Source organism: Scyliorhinus torazame, chromosome 17 (assembly GCF_047496885.1).
Source record: "Scyliorhinus torazame isolate Kashiwa2021f chromosome 17, sScyTor2.1, whole genome shotgun sequence".
NCBI lineage: Eukaryota > Metazoa > Chordata > Chondrichthyes > Carcharhiniformes > Scyliorhinidae > Scyliorhinus > Scyliorhinus torazame.
Window position 1 is genome coordinate 159,598,662 of NC_092723.1, and position 23,846 is coordinate 159,622,507.

Sequence of the window (23,846 nt, forward strand, 5' to 3'; positions counted from 1 at the left end):
ACGAGACAGGGGTGCCCTCTCTCCCCGCTGTTGTTCGCACTGGCCATAGAACCGCTGGCAATTGCGTTGAGAACCTCAACCGGCTGGAAGGGACTGGTCCGGGGCGGGGGGCGGGCGGGGGCGGGAGGAGACAGAGCTGCCGTTTAGAGTGGTAGGGGGAAGCTTCCGGTACCTGGGCATCAAGGTGGCACGGGAGTGGGAACGGCTGCACAAGTTTAATCTGGCCCGAGTAGTAGCCCAAATGAAGGACGATTTTCGGAGATGCAACGTGTTCCCGTTGTCACTGGCTGGGAGGGTACAGACAGTGAAAATGACGGTCCTCCCGAGATTCCTGTTTGTGTTTCAGTGCCTCCCCATCTTTATTCCTCGGTCCTTTTTTAAACGGCTCAACAAGGTGATCTCGGACTTTGTATGGGCGGGTAAGACGCCGGGAGTTCAAAAGGGGATGTTGGAGCGCATCCGGGGGGAGGGTGGGCTGGCTCCTCCGTTCCTGCCGGCACGCTACTCCACCAGCCCTGTGGTGGTCGCAGCCCTGAGTCTGGGGGCAATGGAGGAGACATGTGGGAGCAGAGGGAGCATCGGTCTGGTCTCCAATCTGCAATAATCACCGGTTTGCCCCGAGGAAGATGGATGGAGAGTTTCCGGAGATGGCAGAGAGCAGGGATCAAGAGGATGGGAGATATGTTTATAGAAGGGAGCATTCCCAGCTTTGAGAGAACTGGAGGTGAACTGACGGGAGGGAATGACTTTAGGTACCTGCAGGCGCGGGACTTCCTACGCAGGCAGGTCTCAACCTTCCTGCTCCTGCCGCCAAGGGGGATACAGGACAGGGTAGTTTCCAGAGTATGGGTGGGAGAAGGGAGAGTTTCAGACATTTATAAGGAGCTTATGGGGTCAGAGGAAACACAGACTGAGGAGCTGAAACACAAATGGGAAGAGGAGTTAGGTGGAGGGATAGGGGACGGTCTCTGGGCGGATGCGTTGAGCAGAGTCAAGGTGTCCACAACATGTGCCAGGCTCAGCCTGATACAATTTAAGGTCGTTCACTGGGCTCCCATGACAATGGCCCGGATAAGCAGGTTCTTTGGGGTGGACGACAGGTGTGCAAGGTGTGCGGGAGGGCCAGCGAACCAAGTTCATATGTTCTGGGCATGCTCGAAGCTTGGGGGATTTTTGCAGGGGTTTGTGGACGTCATGTCCAAAGTGTTGAAAACAAGGGTGGCGCCGAGTCCAGAGGTGGTGAGTGTCGGAAGATCCGGGATTCCAGGAGGAGAAAGAGGCAGACGTTCTGGCCTTTGCCTCTCTGGTAACCCGGAGACGGATACTATTAGCTTGGAGGGACTCGAAGCCCCCGAAGTCGGGACCTGGCTAACTGACAGGGCTAGCTTTCTCAGTTTGGAGAAAATCAAATTCGCCCTGAGAGGGTCACTGTCAGGGTTCGCCCGGAGGTGGCAGCCGTCTGTCGACTTCTTTAGAGAGAATTAACCGTCAGCTGAGGAAGGGGGGGGGGGGGCTGTGGGGTTAGTTTAGTTTAGAGTAGAGGGTTAGAAAAGGTGGGACCTGTGAGAGAGGAAGATGTCTTTTGCACTGTTTATAATTGTATGTACACTGTTTCTTCTGTTACTGTCAAAAAACCATAAATACCTCAATAAAAAGTTTATAAACATAAAATAGGGTGCTCGTTCCAAGGGCCAGTGCAGACCTGATGGGCCGAATGGCCTCCTGGGCTGTAAATTCTATGAAAGAAACAAACCAGTTTAGGACTTGACCAGAACATATGGGTTTCTGGTCATGATTCGCTGGCCAAGCACCCATCTTCCAACTCCAAGGGGAAAAACACTTGTGACAGTCCGAGACTGATGCGCCATATGCACCACCTTCAACTGAATCCAGCTGAGCCCAGCACAGGAGGAGGTTGTTTTGACCCTATGTAGAGTCTCACTCCACACTCCACAAAAACCGGACCCAGTTTCCCCCTCCCACTTCCTCCTCCTCTCCTCATCCAATGGAGCCTACTCCGCAGACAGGCTCTGACCATCGATGTCCAAAATCTTCTCCTCATCTACTTTGGCCAGAGACAGGTTTATCCCCCTCCACTCCATGTAAGACTTCAACGCAACAGCCAGTGGTTCGATTGCTAAGGCAAACTGAAGTGAAGACGGTGGGCAACACTGCCTTGTACCCCTACCCAACTGAAAGAAGCCTGAAGTCACTTCTACGGACACTAGCAGTGGGAGTCCTCTCCGGGGCGAGGCTTCTGACCGAGCAGCTGGTGGGCCCGATCCAGCTCAGAAAGGGACAAACAGTTGCCCACCCCCACCATCGTCCAAAACATCTTCGACATATAATCGGTCGGATTTGGGACCCCCACTCCCTCCGGCAGCCCCACAAGGTTCTGCCTCCTGGAGCGATTCTACAACTCCTCCCTGCCTTAGCACCCAGAGTTTTATTATCGGCCAACATTGCCATCTCAGCCTCCAAAGAGAACCTGATCAATCTGCCATCGATAGTGCTGCCTCCACATCTTGCAACACTGCGCCATTTTGTCCATCTTCGCCAGTGCCGATCGAATGGGAACTAGGGCCTCCTCTACTGAATTCTGGAGGTCCTCGGAGACAGCTTGTCGCTGTTGTTAAATTCCTTCATTAAGATGCCCATCTAGATCGTCAACAAAGTGACCATAGTCGTGGCGGCCAACAGACAGGCCTCAAGGTTTCGGAATCGGTTGTTGATTCTTTACTCGCTGGCTTCTTTGACCTGGACTTTCTGGACATTTCTCTTGTATAAGAACCGTATCCCATCAAATTATTTAGGTTTCGACCCAAACAACCCCCTCCCCCCCCCCCCCCCCCCCCCCCCAAAAAAAAACTGGGCAAAATCCAAAAATAAAATACCCAGCAGGAGCCACCTAACTTGCGACTACTCCTTGCGTGCTGCCACTGGAAGTCCCCACAGCACCTTTTTTGATGGAAGTGATGCCCTATGGTATATGTGGGGTCAAGAGCACTGAATGGATTTTACATGGGATATACAGCACGGAAACAGACTATTCGGTCCAACTAGGCCATGGTGTTTATGCTCCACTTGAGCCTCCTTCCATCTTGTCTGATCTAAACCCACCATTGTAACAATCAATTTGCTTCTTCCTCGTTTTTAAATTTAATTTAGTGTACCCAATTAACTTTTTTCCAATTAAGGGACAATTTAGCGTGTTCAATCCACCTACCCTGTACATCTTTGGGTTGTGGGGGCGCAACCCACACAAACACGGGGAGAATGTGCAAACTCCACACGGATAGTGACCCAGAGCCGGGATCGTACCTGGGACCTCGGCGCCGTGAGGCAGCAGGGCTAACCCACTGTGCTGCCCTCGCTTCTTCCTCGTTTACTTGTCTAGCATTCCCTTAAATACCTCTGTACTCTTGTTTCAACCATTCCGTGCTAAGGAGGTCCACATTTTCGCCTTTATTCCAGTAAGTGTTTTTTGGGAGTGTCGGGGCAGCGGCGAGGCCCACGTAGATACGGGGAGAATGTGTAAACTCCACACGGATAGTGACCCGGGGCCAGGATAGAATCCGGTCCTCGGTGCTGTGAGGCAGCAGTGCTAACCACCGTGCCACCGTGATGCCCTCACTCTCCTCTCCTTTTGGGTGAACAAAGTTTCTTTTGAATTCCTGTTGGATTTCCTTCTATTTGGTTGTTAATTATGCACCTCCTTTTACAGGAGGAAACATTTCCTCTGCATACACTTATCAAAACCGTTCATAACTTAAAGACCTCTTATCCTCAACTATTTTTTGAGAAAAGAGAGCCTGCCTGTCGATCCTTGATATATACACATGCATTTCTGGTAGCATCCTTGTAAATCTTCTCTGCATTCTCGCCAACACCTTTTTGTATTGTGTCCAGACGGCATGTTGTGTTAAAGTACAGTATAACCAGGGTTGTATACATATTTAGCATAACTTTCCTACTTTTCAATTCTGTCCCTCCAGAAATAAAGCTGTGCTTGGGGTATTTTGTGGCCTTGTTAAATGTTTAGCAATTGGTGTATTTGTCCTCCTGAGATCCCTTTGTCCCTCTCCTCACCTAGACTTGCACCTTTTGAAGTGTTGTGCCTAAACCACAGTGTGTCTTTAACCTGTATGCGATGGACAAATGACCACCAAGTTGTTTTGTACAATAATACTTTTATTCACTATCACAAATCGTTAATGTTAGTCAATCACACACACGGGCAATTTGAACTCTTAAGCTAATACACACAAGAAAGATCTTAACTTAACTTCCAAGTGACTGGCCAGTACCGGGCAGATGTGGCCTTTATCTGGAATCCGTAGTCTAGCAGTGTTGGAAGTCTGTTGCTGGTCGTCTTTGTCCTTGGCTCTGGTCTTCCGTCGATGGCATGGATGGTCTTCCTCTTTGGCCGGTGAAGGGTCACCGTTGTTGGTTGCTGTGTTGGTTGCTGCCAAGAGAGCGAGTGGTGGGCTGCGCTATACCTTTTACCCCGAGAAGTCTTCACGCCCTTTTGGGCGGTCCCAGATGAATCTCCAATCAATCGATCAGGGCTTGATCATCCTAATCGATAATGTCCAATTACGATCCGCTACCTTGATGGCGGGGTATGACTCTACCGGCCATGACTGTTGATGTCCGAGACGCACAGGCCTTCCCAAATAAGGAAAACTGACACCGCCAAGTCTGCCACTTTATGTCGATTTCCATTTAAATCCATTGTCCCGGGATGGGCTTTTTCTGGGCTGTTCGAAAAGTCTGAGCTGCAGTTTTTTTGTTTATTTGCAAGCTGCAGCCTGTCTGTCCCTGAACTTGGCCACTTTTCCCAGCGTCCTTTGCCAGATGCCATTTTAGGTGGCCACAGAAGTAATAAATAATGTCCCAATTCTTCCCACCAAAATATACCACCTCGTACTGATCTGGATTGCACTTCATTTTCAATTCCCTCCTATAGTTTGCAGTTCTCAACTTGGTGTGGAAGGCAACCTATTAAATCATTGTCAAGATGTTGCAGCAAGTTTGTAGTGCCCCTTTTTATCCCCCTAGCCAAGTTTGGAGCTGTAGTCCCACTTGTCCATTCTTAAAAGATTATATTTGCAGCAAGAATAATCTGCAGCTTTTGGCTTCCCATCTGTGAACCTTGTGATGTCAAATCAAATCACTGAGCAGTTTGAAGGATATTCCTGACCATTTTTAAGAGGCTGTCTCTGTTTTGTGCTCTGAGTTGGATCTGTCCATTAGGGGAAAGAATTAATGGAATGGGCTGATTTTAAAAACTGATCGACTTTCCCTCAACATCCTCCTAACAACAAAGCTGCTCACATTCTTAATCACTTAAGAGGAGCTGCGAGGGCAAAGTGGTTTATGGAGCAATTTAAAGGTGCTTGAAGGTGGAGAGTTTAGGGAGGGATTTCTAGAATATCATTTATATAATGAAGGGGAAATTATTTTTTTCAATAAATTTAGCGTACCCAATTCTTTTTCCAATTAAGGGTCAATTTAGCGTGGCCAATCCACCTACCCTGCACATCTTTAGGTTGTGAGGGTGAGACTCGCACAGACACGGGGAGAATGTGCAAACTTCACACGGACAATGACCTGGGGCTGTGAGGCAGCAGTGCTAGCCACTGTGCCGCCACGTGAAGGGGAAATTATTAACCCGTGGCATGCAGTCCTATACATTTTTTTGTTCTGCTAATAGGTGATGCCCATAAACACAAGTGCAAATGTTGGAATGAGCAAAAATGTCAATCGGAGAAATGATAATCCCGGAACACAATGTGGCACTTCCCAACACTGATTTTTGTTTGTGCGAGCTTGCTGTGTATGCACCACCATCCATGCACCTTTTAAAAATTTTTACATTTAGTAACAAGGTTAAACAACAAGAGACGGAGCCGTTGGCATAACGCAACCTTCGTAAAGTCCTGTTTTGAGTTTTCGAGGGAGTTTAGGATGATCTGTTTGTGATTATCTTCCATGTGTCATGGAATCCCTCCTCGGACCCTTTGATCAAGAATTTGTGCACCTTATGTGGGCCTGCAAGTTTATCAAATCAGGAATGACTGGCAGATATTTGTCTGAAACATCAGGTAATTGAACAATAACTGTCATTTCATTGTATAGGTTCTACACTTTACTTGGCTGGAGGAGAATTTCCTGATGGTTCTGCGAGCAAAGAGATGTGGCGTTATGACCCGTGTTTTGATATGTGGCACGAGATGGCAGCAATGAATGTAGCACGTTCTGAACTAGGTAATTGCGTTTAGCAAATGTCTTCTTTTTTTTTTTCACGCTAACCAATCAGCTTTAAACAAAGGTTCTACTTGTAGGTACTTGCAGTTGGAGCTTGTTAATTAGTTAATTGGATTAGGCCAGTTTTCAGAGGCTAGATTCACAGTATAAAAGTGATCCACCTACAGTGCAGACTTTGTTTGCACTGAGTGCTGAATTTGGTGCATTTGAGTGCTATAGTGAGAGTTTGGTGACTGAGGGAGTGCTGAATTTGGTGCATTTGAGTGCTATAGTGAGAGTTTGGTGACCGAGGGAGTGCTGAATTTGGTGCATTTGAGTGCTATAGTGAGAGTTTGGTGACTGAGGGAGTTAGGTGAGGAGGGAGTAAGGTGCTCCTTTCATTTTGTTTCCTACATTTCCGCAAAGAGCGAGAAGGGAGCCAGGAGTTTACAGAGTGCAGCTGACTGGGAGCAGAGTCGGAGGGCGGAGGTCCAGTTGGTCCACAGGGCAGCTATATTCTGTAAGGTAAGAGGGGATGGTGGGGGGATGGAGGCTAGGCCAGTTGCATGCTCCTCCTGTCGGATGTGGGTGGTGAGGGATACCACCGGTGTCCCCGCTGACTATACCTGCGGGAAGTGCACCCAACTCCAGCTCCTCAGAGACCGCGTTAGGGAACTGGAGCTGGATGAACTTCGGATCATCCAGGAGGCAGTGGGGATTATAGAGAAGAGTTACAGGGAGGTAACCACACCCAAGGTACAGGACAAGAGTAGTTTGGTTACAGTTAGGGGAAAGAAAACAAACCGGCAGACCGTGCAGGGATCCCTCGTGGCCGTTCCCCTTCAAAACAAGTATACCGTTTTGGATGCTGTTGGGGGAGGGGGGGGGGGGAAATGACCTACCGGGGTTAGGTCCTAGCGGCCAGGTCTCCCGCACTGAGTCTGGCTCTGGGGCTCAGAAGGGAAGTGGGGTGAATAGAAAAGCAAAAGTAATAGGAGATTCAATGGTTAGGGGAATAGATAGGAGATTCTGTGGTTGCGAGCGAGACTCCCGGAAGGTATGTTGCCTCCTGGGTGCCAGGGCCAGGGATGTCTCGGATCGTGTCTTCAGGATCCTTAAGGGGGAGGGGAGCAGCCAGAAGTCGTGGTGCACATTGGTACCAACGAGGTAGGTAGGAAAAGGGGTGTGGAGGTAATAAATGAGTTTAGGGAGTTAGGCTGGAAGTTAAAAGCCAGGACAGAGTTGTCATCTCTGGTTTGTTGCCGGTGCCATTTGATAGCGAGGCTAGGAATAGGGAGAGAGTGCAGTTGAACACTTGGCTGAAGGAATGGTGTAGGAGGGAGGGCTTCAGGTATTTGGATAATTGGAGCGCATTCTGGGGAAGGTGGGACCTGTACAAGCAGGACGAGTTGCATCTGAACCAGAGGGGCACCAATATCCTGGGAGGGAAGTTTTCTAGTACTCTTCGGGAGGGTTTAAACTAACTTGGCAGGGGAATGGGAACCGGATTTGTAGTCCAGCAACTAAGGTAGCCGATATTCAGGACACCAAAGCGTGTAGTGAGGCAATTGGGAAGGGAACACTGACAAAGGAGAGTACTTGCAGGCACGGAGATGGGTTGAAGTGTGTATACTTCAACGCAAGAAGCATCAGGAATAAGGTGGGTGAACTTAAGGCATGGATCAGTACTTGGGACTATGATGTGGTGGCCATCACGGAAACTTGGATAGAAGAGGGGCAGAAATGGTTGTTGGAGGTCCCTGGTTATAGATGTTTCAATAAGAGTAGGGAGGGTGGTAAAAGAGGTTGGGGGGGGTGGGGGGAGGTGGCATTGTAAATTAGAGATAGTATAACAGCATCAGAAAGGCAGTTCAAGGAGGATCTGTCTACTGAGGTAGTATGGGTTGAAGTCAGAAATAGGAAAGGAGCAGTCACCTTGTTGGGAGTTTTCTATAGGCCCCCCAATAGTAGCAGAGATGTGGAGGAACAGATTGGGAAACAGATTTTGGAAAGGTGCAGAAGTCACAGTGTAGTAGTCACGGGTGATTTCAACTTTCCATACATTGAGTGGAAACTCTTTAGATCAAACAGTTTGGATGGGGTGGTGTTTGTGCTGTGTGTCCAGGAAGCTTTTTTTACACAGTATGTAGATTGTCCGACCAGAGGGGAGGCCATATTGGATTTGGTACTTGGTAATGAACCAGGGCAAGTGATAGATTTGTTAGTGGGGGAGCATTTTGGAGATAGTGACCACAATTCTGTGACTTTCACTTTAGTAATGAAGAGGGATAGGTACGTGCAACAGGGCAAGGTTTATAATTGGGGGAAGGGTAAATACGATGTCAGACAAGAATTGAAGTGCATAAGTTGGTTGGAGACATGGGCTGTCAGGGAAGGACACAAGTGAAATGTGGAATTTGTTCAAGGAACAGGTACTACGTGTCCTTGATATGTATGTCCCTGTCAGGCAGGGAAGAGATTGTCGAGTGAGGGAACCATGGTTGACAAGAGAGGTTGAATGTCTTGTTAAGAGGAAAAAGGAGACTTATGTAAGGCTGAGGAAACAAGGTTCAGACAGGGCGTTGGAGGGATACAAGATAGCCAGGAGGGAACTGAAGAAAGGGATTAGGAGAGCTAAGAGAGTGCATGAAAAATCTTTGGCGGGTAGGATCAAGGAAAACCCCAAGGCCTTTTACACATGTGAGAAATATGAGAATGACTAGAGCAAGGGAAGGTCCGATCAAGGACAGTAGCGGGCGATTGTGTATTGAGTCTGAAGAGATGGGAGAGGTCTTGAACGAGTACTCTTCTGTATTTACAAATGAGAGGGGCCATATTGTTGGAGAGGACAGTGTGAAACAGACTGGTAAGCTCAAGGAAATACTTGTTAGGAAGGAAGATGTGTTGGGCATTTTGAAAAACCTGAGGATAGACAAGTCCCCTGGGCCTGAAGGGATATATCCAAGGATTCTATGGGAAGCAAGAGATGAAATTGCAGAGCCGTTGGCAATGATCTTTTTGTCCTCACCGTCAACAGGGGTGGTACCAGGGGATTGGAGAGTGGCGAATGTCATGCCCCTGTTCAAAAAAGGGAATAGTGATAAGCCTGGGAATTGCAGGCCAGTTAGTCTTACTTCGGTGGTAGGCAAAGTAATGGAAAGGGTACTGAGGGATAGGATTTCTGAGCATCTGGAAAGACACTGCTTGATTAGGGATAGTCAGCACGGATTTGTGAGGGGTAGGTCTTGCCTTACAAGTCTTATTGAATTCTTTGAAGAGGTGACCAAGCATGTGGACGAAGGTAAAGCAGTGGATGTAGTGTACATGGATTTTAGTAAGGCATTTGATAAGGTTCCCCATGGTAGGCTTATGCAGAAAGTAAGGAGGCATGGGATAGTGGGAAATTTGGCCAGTTGGATAACGAACTGGCTAACCGATAGACGTCAGTGGTGGTGGATGGCAAATATTCAGCCTGGATCCCAGTTACCAGTGGTGTACCGCAGGGATCAGTTCTGGGTCCTCTGCTGTTTGTGATTTTCATTAATGACTTGGATGAGGGAGTTGAAGGGTGGGTCAGGAAATTTGCAGATGATACGAAGATTGGTGGAGTTGTGGATAGTGAGGAGGGCTGTTGTCGGCTGCAAAGAGACATAGATCGGATGCAGAGCTGGGCTGAGAAGTGGCAGATGGAGTTTAACCCTGAAAAGTGTGAGGTTGTCCATTTTGGAAGGACAAATATGAATGTGGAATACAGGGTTAACGGTAGGGTTCTTGGCAATGTGGAGGAGCAGAGAGATCTTTGGGTCTATGTTCATACATCTTTGAAAGTTGCCACTCAAGTGGATAGAGCTGTGAAGAAGGCCTATGGTGTGCTAGCGTTCATTAACAGAGGGATTGAATTTAAGAGCCGTGAGGTGATGATGCAGCTGTACAAAACCTTGGTAAGGCCACATTTGGAGCACTGTGTGCAGTTCTGGTCACCTCATTTTAGGAAGGATGTGGAAGCTTTGGAAAAGGTGCAAAGGAGATTTACCAGGATGTTGCCTGGAATGGAGAGTAGGTTATAGACAGAGTGGATAGTCAGAGGCTTTTCCCCAGGGTAGAGGGGTCAATTACTAGGGGGCATAGGTTTAAGGTGAGAGGGGCAAAGTTTAGAGTAGATGTACGAGGCAAGTTTTTTACGCAGAGGGTAGTGGGTGCCTGGAACTCACTACCGGAGGAGGTAGTGGAGGCAGGGACGATAGGGACATTTAAGGGGCATCTTGACAAATATATGAATAGGATGGGAATAGAAGGATACGGACCCAGGAAGTGTAGAAGATTGTAGTTTAGTCGGGCAGTATGGTCGGCACGGGCTTGGAGGGCCGAAGGGCCTGTTCCTGTGCTGTACATTTCTTTGTTCTTTGTTCTTTGTTCTTAGGTCTTACGAGGAAAGGTTGAGGGTGCTAGGCCTTTTCTCATTAGAACGGAGAAGGATGAGGGGTGACTTGATAGAGGTTTATAAGATGATCAGGGGAATAGATAGCGTAGACAGTCAGACATTTTCCCCGGGTGGAACAAACCATTACAAGGGGACATAAATTTAAGGTGAATAACATAGAACATAGAAAATACAGCACAGAACAGGCCCTTCGGCCCACGATGTTGTGCCGAACCTTTGTCCTAGATTAATCATAGATTATCATTGAATTTACAGTGCAGAAGGAGGCCATTCGGCCCTTTGAGTCTGCACCAGCTCTTGGAAAGAGCACCCTACCCAAACTCAACACCTCCACCCAACACCAAGGGCAATTTGGACATTAAGGGCAATTTATCATTGGCCAATTCACCTAACCCGCACATCTTTGGACTGTGGGAGGAAACCGGAGCACCCGGAGGAAACCCACGCAGACACGGGGAGGACGTGCAGACTCCGCACAGACAATGACCCAAGCTGGAATCGAACCTGGGACCATGGATCTGTGAAGCAATTGTGCTATCCACAATGCTACCGTGCTGCCCTTAAGAACAAATAAATCTACACTATATCATTTTCCCGTAATCCATGTACCTATCCAACAGCTGCTTGAAGGTCCCTAATGTTTCCGACTCAACTACTTCCACAGGCAGTGCATTCCATGCCCCCACTACTCTCTGGGTAAAGAACCTACCTCTGACATCCCCCCTATATCTTCCACCATTCACCTTAAATTTATGTCCGCTTGTAATGGTGTGTTCCACCTGGGGAAAAAGTCTCTGACTGTCTACTCTATCTATTCCCCTGATCATCTTATAAACCTCTATCAAGTCGCCCCTCATCCTTCTCCGCTCTAATGAGAAAAGGCCTAGCACCCTCAACCTTTCCTCGTAAGACCTACTCTCCATTCCAGGCAACATCCTGGTAAATCTTCTTTGCACCTTTTCCAGAGCTTCCACATCCTTCCTAAAATGAGGCGACCAGAACTGTACACAGTACTCCAAATGTGGCCTTACCAAAGTTTTGTACAGCTGCATCATTACCTCATGGCTCTTAAATTCAATCCCTCTGTTAATGAACGCGAGCACACCATAGGCCTTCTTCACAGCTCTATCCACTTGAGTGGCAACTTTCAAAGATGTATGAACATAGACCCCAAGGTCTCTCTGCTCCTCCACAATGCCAAGAACTCTACCGTTAACCCTGTATTCCGCATTCATATTTGTCCTTCCAAAATGGACAACCTCACACTTTTCAGGGTTAAACTCCATCTGCCACTTCTCAGCCCAGCTCTGCATCCTATCTATGTCTCTTTGCAGCCGACAACAGCCCTCCTTACTATCCACAACTCCACCAATCTTCGTATCGTCTGCAAATTTACTGACCCACCCTTCAACTCCCTCATCCAAGTCATTAATGAAAATCACAAACAGCAGAGGACCCAGAACTGATCCCTGCGGTACACCACTGGTAACTGGGATCCAGGCTGAATATTTGCCATCCACCACCACTCTCTGACTTCTATCGGTTAGCCAGTTCGTTATCCAACTGGCCAAATTTCCCACTATCCCATGCCTCCTTACTTTGTGCAGAAGCCTACCATGGGGAACTTTATCAAATGCCTTACTAAAATCCATGTACACTACATCCACTGCTTTACCTTCATCCACATGCTTGGTCACCTCCTCCAAAGAATTCAATAAGATTTGTAAGGCAAGACCTACCCCTCACAAATCCGTGCTGACTATCCCTAATCAAGCAGTGTCTTTCCAGATGCTCAGAAATCCTATCCTTCAGTACCCTTTCCATTACTTTGCCTACCACCGAAGTAAGACTAACTGGCCTGTAATTCCCAGGGTTATCCCTAGTTCCTTTTTTGAACAGGGGCACGACATTCGCTACTCTCCAATCCCCTGGTACCACCCTGTTGACAGTGAGGACGAAAAGATAATTGCCAACGGCTCTGCAATTTCATCTCTTGCTTCCCATAGAATCCTTGGATATATCCCGTCAGGCCCGGGGGACTTGTCTATCCTCAAGTTTTTCAAAATGCCCAACACATCTTCCTTCCTAACAAGTATTTCCTCGAGCTTACCAATCTGTTTCACACTGTCCTCTCCAACAATATCGCCCCTCTCATTTGTAAATACAGAAGAAAAGTACTCATTCAAGACCTCTCCTATCTCTTCAGACTCAATACACAATCTCCCGCTACTGTCCTTGATCGGACCTACCCTCGCTCTAGTCATTCTCATATTTCTCACATATGTGTAAAAGGCCTTGGGGTTTTCCTTGATCCTACCCGCCAAAGATTGTTCATGCCCTCTCTTAGCTCTCCTAATCCCTTTCTTCAGTTCCCTCCTGGCTATCTTGTATCCCTCCAATGCCCTGTCTGAACCTTGTTTCCTCAGCCTTACATAAGTCATCTTTTTCCTCTTAACAAGACATTCAACCTCTCTTGTCAACCATGGTTCCCTCACTCGACCATCTCTTCCCTGCCTGACGGGGACATACATATCAAGGACACGTAGCACCTGTTCCTTGAACAAGTTCCACATTTCACTTGTGTCCTTCCCTGCCAGCCTATGTTCCCAACTTATGCACTTCAATTCTTGTCTGACAACATCGTATTTACCCTTCCCCCAATTGTAAACCTTGCCCTGTTGCACGTACCTATCCCTCTCCATTACTAAAGTGAAAGTCACAGAATTGTGGTCACTATCTCCAAAATGCTCCCCCACTAACAAATCTATCACTTGCCCTGGTTCATTATCCAGTACTAAATCCAATATTGCCCCTCCTCTGGTTGGACAATCTACATACTGTGTTAGAAAAGCTTCCTGGACACACTGCACAAACACCACCCCATCCAAACTATTTGATCTAAAGAGTTTCCACTCAATATTTGGGAAGTTAAAGTCGCCCATGACTACTACCCTATGACTTCTGCACCTTTCCAAAATCTGTTTCTCCACATCTCTGCTACTATTGGGGGGCCTATAGAAAACTCCTAACAAGGTGACTGCTCCTTTCCTATTTCTGACTTCAACCCATACTACCTCAATAGGGTGATACTCCTCAAACTGCCTTTCTGCAGCTGTTATACTATCTCTAATTAATAATGCCACCCCCCCCACCTCTTTTACCACCCTCCCTAATCTTATTGAAACATCTATAACCAGGGACCTCCAACAACCATTTCTGCCCCTCTTCTATCCAAGTTTCCGTGATGGCCACCACATCGTAGTCCCAAGTACCGATCTATGCCTTAAGTTCACCCACCTTATTCCTGATGCTTCTTGCATTGAAGTATACACACTTCAACCCATCTCCGTGCCTGCAAATACTCTCCTTTGTCAGTGTTCCCTTCCCCACTGCCTCATTACAAGCTTTGGCGTCCTGAATATCGGCTACCTTAGTTGCTGGACTACAAATCCGGTTCCCATTCCCCTGCCAAATTAGTTTAAACCCTCCCGAAGAGTACTAGCAAACCTCCCTCCCAGGATATTGGTGCCCCTCTGGTTCAGATGCAACCCGTCCTGCTTGTACAGGTCCCACCTTCCCCAGAATGCGCTCCAATTATCCAAATACCTGAAGCCCTCCCTCCTACACCATTCCTGCAGCCACGTGTTCAACTGCACTCTCTCCCTATTCCTAGCCTCGCTATCACGTGGCACCGGCAACAAACCAGAGATGACAACTCTGTCTGTCCTGGCTTTCAACTTCCAGCCTAACTCCCTAAACTTGTTTATTACCTCCACATCCCTTTTCCTACCTATGTCGTTGGTATCAATGTGCACCACGACTTCTGGCTGCTCCCCCTCCCCCTTAAGGATCCTGAAGACACGATCCGAGACATCCCTGGCCCTGGCACCCGGGAGGCAACATACCTTCCGGGAGTCTCGCTCGCGACCACAGAATCTCCTATCTATTCCTCTAACCATTGAATCTCCTACAACTATTGCTTTTCTATTCTCCCCCCTTCCCTTCTGAGCCCCAGAGCCAGACTCAGTGCCAGAGACCTGGCCGCTAGGGCTTTCCCCCGGTAGGTCATCCCCCCCCCAACAGCATCCAAAACGGTATACTTGTTTTGAAGGGGAACGGCCACGAGGGATCCCTGCACTGTCTGCCTGTTTGTTTGTTTTCCCCCTGACTGTAACCCAGCTATTCTTGTCCTGTACCTTGGGTGTGGTTACCTCCCTGTAACTCTTCTCAATCACCCCCTCTGCCTCCCGGATGATCCGAAGTTCATCCAGCTTCAGCTCCAGTTCCCTAACACGGTCTTTGAGGAGCTGAAGTTGGGTGCACTTCCCGCAGGTATAGTCAGTGGGGACACCGGTGGTATCCCTCACCACCCACATCCTACAGGAGGAGCATGTAACTGGCCTAGCCTCCATCCCCTCTTACCTTACAGAATATAGCTGCTGTGTGGACTAACTAGATCTCCGACTCTGCTCCCAGTCAGCTACACTTCCTGTAAACTCCTGGCTCTCTTCGCACTCTTTGCGGAAATGTCGGAAACAAAATGAAAGGAGCACCTTACTCCTTCCTCACCTAACTCCCTCGGTCACCAAACTCTCACTATAGCACTCAAATGCACCAAATTCAGCACTCCCTCGGTCACCAAACTCTCACTATCGCACTCAAATGCACCAAATTCAGCACTCCCTCGGTCACCAAACTCTCACTATCGCACTCAAATGCACCAAATTCAGCACTCCCTCGGTCACCAAACTCTCACTATCGCACTCAAATGCACCAAATTCAGCACTCCCTCGGTCACCAAACTCTCACTACCGCACTCAAATGCACCAAATTCAGCACTCAAATGCACCAAATTCAGCACTCAAATGCACCAAATTCAGCACTCAAATGCAAACAAAGTCTGCACTGTAGGGGATCACTTTTATACTGTGAATCTAGCCTCTGAAAACCTGGCCTAATCCAATTAACTAATTAACAAGCTCCAGCTGCAAGTGCCTAGCAGTAGAAGCCTGTTTAAAGCTGATTGAAAATTCACCTTCTTCTAAACCAAACAGCAACTTTTAAGTTAATTAACTAAATAAAAGAAAGACTAAACTTTAGATAAAAATGAAACCTTATACTCCCTCGGTCACCAAACTCTCACTATCGCACTCAAAAAGCACCAAATTCAGCACTCAGTGCAAACTTTGGTGGAAGATATAGGGGGGATGTCAGAGGTAGGTTCTTTATCCAGAGAGTAGTGGGGGCATGGATTGCACTGGCTGTGGAAGTAGTTGAGTCGGAAACATTAGGGACCTTCAAGCAGCTATTGGATAGGTACATGGATTACGGTAGAATGATATAGTGTAGATTAATTTGTTCTTAAGGGCAGCACGGTAGCATTGTGGATAGCACAATTGCTTCACAGCTCCAGGTTCCCAGGTTCGATTCCGGCTTGGGTCGCTGTCTGTGCGGAGTCTGCACATCCTCTCCGTGTATGCGTGGGTTTCCTCCTGGTGCTCCGGTTTCCTCCCACAGTCCAAAGGTTTGCAGGCTAGGTGGATTGGCCATGATAAATTGCCGTTACTGGGTTATGGAGATAGGGTGGAGGTGTTGACCTTGGGTAGGGTGCTCTTTCCAAGAGCCGGTGCAGACTCGATGGGCCGAATGGCCTCCTTCTGCACTGTAAATTCTATGATTAATCTAGGACAAAGGTTCGGCACAACATCGTGGGCCGAAGGGCCTGTTCTGTGCTGTATTTTTCTCTGTTCTAACCCTTGCTCCTCCAATTCCTGGGTGTGGTGTGTCCCTTAGCTGGTGCCTCCTGCAAGATGGGCATGGCGCAGCATGAGACGTGGACACTAAGCGCAGGCCTGAGGTGAGAAAGATTTTTTTTTTTTTCCAAACTTTTTTTTTCAGGGTATGAGATGCCCAAAGTCTTGGGGGTCTGGTGTTTAGAATTTGCAACTGTGATGGCAGTAAATGAGACCACTCGCAACTGGGCAACCTGACTGATGGTTAAGTCACTCACTCACCACCAGACTCTGCCAGTGGCTTTGGAGGAGGGAAACAGGGTCCTTCAATGGAAGAAATGCCATCAAAAGACTTGTGAACTAATTAAATGGAACCAAATGGCAACCTGCAAGGGGGGTAGCCCCAATACAGAGCCAATTCACTGAAAGAGTGACTGTCATGTATATCAACCAGCTTCCCTCGATTGGTGTAACTGGGACATCCTTGAAATTTAGGCATGGGGCTGGTGAAGTCTGTACTCACTCCATTGTCGTTTTGAGTTGGATCCCCCCCCCCAACCAATGCGACGAACAGCTCCTCAAACACGGTCACAAACATCCCCCACTTTTTCTCAAACCCCCCTGCTGAGCCCCTTAACTCATACTTTATCTTTTCTAACCGCAGGAAGTCGTACAGGTCACCTAACCAAGCCGCTACACTCGGTGGCGATGCAGACCGCCACTCCAGCAAAATTAGTCGCCGTGCAATCAGAGAGGCGAAGGCCACGACCTCGGCCTTCCTCCTCTCCATGAGCTCCGGCTTCTCTGAAACCCCAAATATCGCCACCAAAGTGTCCGGGTCCACTCCCTCCTCCACTATCCTGGCTAAGACCGCAAACACATCCCGCCCAGAATCTTCCCAATTTTTCACAACCCCAAAACATGTGCGCATGATTCGCTGGCCCCCGCCCCCACCTCTCTCACTCATCTGCTACCCCCTGAAAGAACCCACTCATTCTCGCCCGAGTCATATGCACCGTGCACCACCTTAAACTGTATCAGGCTCATCCTTGCACAAGAGGAGGTCCCGTTTACCCTTCGCAGTGCCTCACTCCATACTCCACAACTGAGGCAGCAATGCTAACCACTGCGCCACCGTCCTGCCCCTTCAGTTGGATTTATTGCTAATCCTCTTGACTTGGGGGGGGGGGGGGTCAATTGTTTTTGTTACACTTCCTTGAACTTTGGGGTCGAGGTAGTCGGGGCTGGGGAATATATGTGCCTCGAATGTTCACATTCTGGTTGTGGTGCCACTGAATGGAGCAAAGCCTCTTGTAACGTGACTCAATCATTCCCTGTTGGCAAAACTTTTTTTCTGTTTCTGTGACTGGCTAGCTCATTGCCAAGTTGGTGCTTTGGGCTGCTGGATGGGGACTACAGCAGGCTGAACTATTATGTTGGATCTGCTTAGCCACTGACTCACAGGAGACTTCCATTCTAATGAGGTTTTTAAAACAAAAGTGAACTTCCTTAGCAAGGCTGGTATTAATTATCCGAATATACATGACCTGAGACGGTGGTGATGAGATTTCTTCTTCACGTAACTTAAAAAAACTTTTTAGAGGACCCAATTCATTTTTTCCCAATTAAGGGCCACTTTTAGCGTGGCCAATCCACCTAACCTGCACATCTTTGGGTTGTGGGGGTGAGACCCACGCAGTCACGGGGAGAATGTGCAAACTCCACACGGACAGTGACCCGGGGCCGGGATCGAACCCAGGTCCTCTGTGCCATAGGCAGCAGTGCTAGGCACTGTGCTGTCCGTGGCTCGTAACATTTTGGTACATCTGACCATGTTGTGCTGAACAATTCGGAAGGCTCCGAGCTAACTGCGTTCGTGTGAAACTGAGTCAACAGGCCAGGTAAGGATGGCAGGATTCTTTCCCTCAAAGGAGGCACCAGTGAACAAATTTGGTTTTTGGGCAATTTCACATAAATCACGAGCATCTTCTCAAAATGCATTGGTGTGATCTGAAAGTGTGTTTTCCGAGTTATTAGTTCAGATCCATTCTGATGGAAAGAATGGCTGGCATATAATCCACTATACCATTTGATTTCCATCCCCTCCCCCCATCTCCAAAATCTGTTTTCCAGCTGTATTGGGAGTTGAGTTGGTGGTCATGCAGTTTGGAACCTGGAGTTGCATCAATCATTTTTTTTTTCCGCCCCACCCTCTCCTGCAGGGCTTGCCATGTTAGATGGCTTTATTTTCGCTGTGGGAGGCTGGGAAGGATCATCAAGACTGGATTCTGTGGAATGCTACAATCCCTACACAAACACCTGGCACTTCCTGGAATCTATGAAGATGGCAGTGACCAGTCCGGCTGTGGTGGCTCTGCACGGACTCCTGTATGTAGCAGGTAAAATAAAATGTCATTTATTGTAAGGTGTTGGATGTAGTTTGGTAAGTCTTATTAAAGCATTCGTAGTCTTGGGTAGTTCAACAGTTATGTATTTAACTACTAAAAATGATAAACGTAGGTACGGTAAAGGTCCATGTGGGAGCTGTCGCTATGTTTACTTTGATACACTGCTCTGTCCAACACTCCACTGACCCCCTAGGTATGGACCATGTGTTCTCTTGCATCACTCTGGGTGATAATGTACTCAGTCGTATGTTAATCCTATAAATGCCAGCCCCTTTATCCTTTTCTTTAATTAATTTTTATTTTTTTACATTCTCAATTAAGGGGCAATTTAGCATGGTCAATCCACCTAACTGGCACATCTTTGGGTTGTGGGGGTGAAACCCACGCAGACAGGGGGAGAAGCCATACGGACAGTGACCCAGGGCTGGGATCCGAACACGGGTCCTCAGCACCACAGTCCCAGTGCTTCCTGTTGGACTCGGCATTGATGATTTATAGCTTTGTGAAGTTCTTTTATATTAAAAAAAAAACAAGGACTTGCCTTTACCTCGTTACAGGACCTCAGTATTTCATAGTCTGTAAAGCACCTTGGAATCCAGTTCTCATTACTGATGGAAGTTTTGGACCAGTTTGCACATAGCAAGCTCCCACAATGATGAGCTACTATTTTCCTCATCTAGTTGGAGGACATTTGGAATGAGATCTCTTCTTCCCCACTCCAACACCAGTTTCTGCAAAAATTACCAATTTCCTGGCTTGTCCTTTTATGATTTGACTAATGTTTGTTGTAATCAAGTTGTTGACCAAGTTTGCTGCCTCTGGATAAAGGCAGATTGTGGAGAATTGAAGAGACAACATGGGGGAGTTAGGATACCCCACATCTCTTTAGTTATGAAGCTTTCATTAATATTTGTCTCTGGCTTGCATTCATGCCTTTTGGCCAATGGACCGGAAAGATTTGAACTCTCCTGTGAAATTGAGTGGCTGATTTTTGGTCGTGAGTTTGACTTCTGCATTGAACAATGGAGGCTGGGGGTATGTGGTGTGAGGGAAGACAGCACTCCTGCTGGCTGAAGCAAAAATAGCAGCAGTTTTCACAATGGAGCATTTGGGGCAAGTGAGGATGGAAGGAAAGGCTTCAAGAAAAAAAGGCCCGTGGTGGTAATTTGAATACTTGAAGGTTTGTTGAAATTGGTGAAATGTAATTCTGCTAATGTGGTTTGACATTACAGGGGGAGCTGTGTTGGAGGATGGCGATGGGACGGATCTGGTTCAGGTGTACAACCCTAAAGTCGATTCCTGGTTCGAGGTGGCTCCAATGCAGATTCCACGCTCTGGTTCGGCTGCCTGTGTCCTCCAAGGAAAGATTTATGTCATTGGTAAGAAGTGAGAAAGGTCGATCTGCATTTCCATCGTACCTTTCATGACCTTGTGTCCCGGAGTACAATATAGCCAAATACTCCACAACATCTCATTCGCCCATCACCTCTGTGCTGGCTGATTTACATTGGCTCCCTGTTTGGTATTACCTCCATTTTTAAACTTTTCAACCTTTCCTTCAAATCCCTCCATCTTGTCTTTTCTTACCCCTAACTTCGAACAACCCTCCCAGATAAGCTATGAGGAGCGATTGAATAAACTCGGTTTGTTCTCACTGGAACGAAGGAGGTTGAGGGGCGACCTGATAGAGGTATACAAAATTATGAGGGGCATAGACAGAGTGGATAGTCAGAGGCTTTTCCCCAGGGTAGAGGGGTCAATTACTAGGGGGCATAGGTTTAAGGTGAGAGGGGCAAAGTTTAGAGTAGATGTACGAGGCAAGTTTTTTACGCAGAGGGTAGTGGGTGCCTGGAACTCACTACCGGAGGAGGTAGTGGAGGCAGGGACGATAGGGACATTTAAGGGGCATCTTGACAAATATATGAATAGGATGGGAATAGAAGGATACGGACCCAGGAAGTGTAGAAGATTGTAGTTTAGTCGGGCAGTATGGTCGGCACGGGCTTGGAGGGCCGAAGGGCCTGTTCCTGTGCTGTACATTTCTTTGTTCTTTGTTTGTTATCTCTGTGCTCTTCCAATTTTGATCTCTTTCAGATCCCATCCCTGACTCTCTCTTTCATCATTGGTGGCTGTGCCTTCACCTGCCTTGGCTCTAAGCTGTGGAATTCCTACCTCAGTCCCTCTCTTGTCTGTAAGATGCCCCTTACAACCTACCTCTTTCACCAAGATTGTGCCACCTATCTAATGTTTCCATGTGGCCTGATAATGCTCTTGTGACTTACTCGAATAACATAAGATGCAGGATTTGGCTCCTCGAGCCTGCTTCACCGTTCAATAATATGGTTGACCTGGCTGTGACCTACCCTCTACTTTCCTACTACCTGTCTCCTGTAATTCTTGACACTTTTGTTGGCCAAAAATCTGTCAAAATTCAACCTTCAATATATTCAATGACTCCGCCTCCACTACTCTCCTGTCGATGAGAATTCCTTGTCTGTCTTTAAACTGGAGACCCTTAACCTTGTCCCCCACCACACAAAAAGAAGCATTTTCTCAGCACTTGCTCTCTCAAGCCCCTGCCGAACTGTTCATGTTTCAATAAAATGTTAGAGAAGCAACTTATTGCTGCAATTCATAGAATCACAGAATTTACAGTGCAGAAGGAGGCCATTCAGCCCATCGAGTCTGCACCAGCCCTTGGAAAGAGCATCCCACTTGCGCTCCACCCTAGCCCTGCAACCCAGTAACCCCTCCTAACCTTTTTGGACTCCAAGGGCAATTTAGCATGGCCAATCCACCTAACCTGCACATCTTTGGACTGTGGGAGGAAACCGGAGCACCCGGAGGAAACCCACGCACACACTGGGAGAACATGCAGACTCCACACAGACAGTGACCCAAGCCGGGAATCGAACCTGCGACCCTGGAGCTGTGAAGCAATTGTGCTAACCACTATGCTACTGTGCTGCCCAATTGACTCTACAATTCATAAATGCAATTCCTGCACATCGGTAACCTATATAAAAGGTGTATAAAGGTTATCTAAATCCACTACAATCCAAGTATACATCTTTTCTGTTTACATTTTTATCCCATTGTAATTTTCAAAAAATGACTTCATAGGATGTGGTCATCACTGGCAAGGTCAGCATTTATTGCCCATTCCTAATCACTCTTTAGCTGAGGGGCTTGTTAGGCCAATTCAGAGGGCAGATGAGAGTTGACCACTGCTGTGGGTCTGGAGTTGCATGTAGGGTTATGTTGCTTGTCTAGTAAAAACATGGGGTAAAAATATTTGGGAGTGTGTGGCACAGTGGTCAGCACGGCTGCCTCACGGCGCTGAGGATCCAGGCTCAATCCCGGCCCTGGGTCACTGTCCGTGTGGAGTCTGCACATTCTGCCTGTGTTTGTGTGGGTCTCACCCCCACAGCCCAAAGATGTGCAGGTAGATGGATTGGCTATGCTAAATTGCCCCTTAATTTGAAAAATGTTTTTTTTAAAGAAATGTTTGGGAGGGTGGATCTGGTAATAACGGTGCCTTTTAGAAATTGAATTGGTGAACTATTACCTGCAAGAGAGGATGTGGGTGTTAGTGATGAGGTGGTATGTATTGCTCATCCTTTGGTTACATAGAACATGCAGTGCAGAAGGAGGCCATTCGGCCCATCGAGTCTGCATCAACCCACTTAAACCCTCGCTTCCACCCTATCCCCGTAACCCAATAATCCCTCCTAACCGTTTTGGACACAAAGGGCAATTTAGCATGGCCAATCCACCTAACCTGCACGTCTTTGGACTGTGGGAGGAACCCGGAGCACTAGGAGGAAACCCACGCAGACACAGGGAGAACGTGCAGACGCCTCATAGACAGTGACCCAGCGGGGAATCGAACCTGGCACTGTGAAGCCACAATGCTAGCCACTTGTGCTACCATGAAGAGGTGGTAGTGAGCCTCCTTGAACTGTTGCTACCCAGGTAGGGATGTAGTTGGAACACTGGCCAGCACTCCGTTAGAGAAACTGCAGAGGAGCAGAATTGTAGTTTCTCTGAATGTGCCCTCTGGTTAAGGGAGCCAGGTTAAGTAAACACTGCCAAGCTGCTCCCTGCCATTGCGCTCCTCTGTGATTGGCTCGGTGTTGCAGATTTGGATCCAACGCCAACTGTGCCTGGCGGTCAGCTAGCAGAAAGGTTGGGGAGGGTTGACTCCTTCTCCTGGATGATGATAATGGGAATGAAGTACACTTGTTTTGGTGGAAAATGACCATAAACCTGCTGTGTGTAAGTTGATGCATCTCCTCTCCAGGTGGTTGGCACGCCTCGACCGAGAACACTGATAAGGTGGAGCAATATGATCCCAAGACCAACACATGGAAGATGTGTGCCCCCATGAACGAGAGACGCTATCGGCCAGGAGTGGCTGTGATTGACGGCAAAATCTATGTTTTGGGAGGAGAGGAAGGGTGGGATCGGTAGGTGCAATTAGATCATGTTTACCTGTATCTTAACACCATTTATCTGCCTTGGTTCAGTCCACCTCTGCTTCATGGAGGAGAGAGTTTCAAGTATCCTTTGTAAACTTGGAAGATGAGCTTATTTTGTGTCTGGCAACACTGAACTAGAATTATTCCAAGGTGTTGCTGCAGAACGGTGAAATAACCTCCAAAACAATAGTTACTGTACTTGAGGTGATTTTTTTTTCTTGTATGACTGCATTTCACACCTTCCTATGTAATTTGCGTGGGTTTATGTGAATAATGGCAGCAAATTCCCCCAACGCCAGACCTCTACGTTTCTCCTGGGACCCTCCTGAATCTGGCTTCCCCAGAAATCCTTGGGGAACTCTGAAATGGAGTAGAGTCAGAGGAAGAAGGGACACCACCTTTTTTAAAACGCTAAGTGGCAAGTTGAATGTTTGTCAGTGTGGGAGACTGGAAGATTTGGCCCCAGCAGCACCTGTTAAACAGATGAGAGACCAGTTCTTTGTGCCGTCCATGAATCCGTATACAGAAAATTCCT

The 23,846-nt window shown here is 47.7% G+C and overlaps 1 protein-coding gene across 1 annotated transcript in view; it reads left to right on the forward strand.

Annotated features, from left to right (window-relative positions):
* LOC140394314 (kelch-like protein 24) overlaps positions 1–23,846 on the forward strand; it is a 47,730-nt gene that overhangs the window by 20,490 nt on the left and 3,394 nt on the right. Inside the window, 4 exon segments of the mRNA XM_072481469.1 lie at positions 6,142–6,270; positions 18,645–18,821; positions 20,063–20,209; positions 23,134–23,299. Of these exon segments, the coding sequence (XP_072337570.1) occupies positions 6,142–6,270; positions 18,645–18,821; positions 20,063–20,209; positions 23,134–23,299 (619 nt within the window).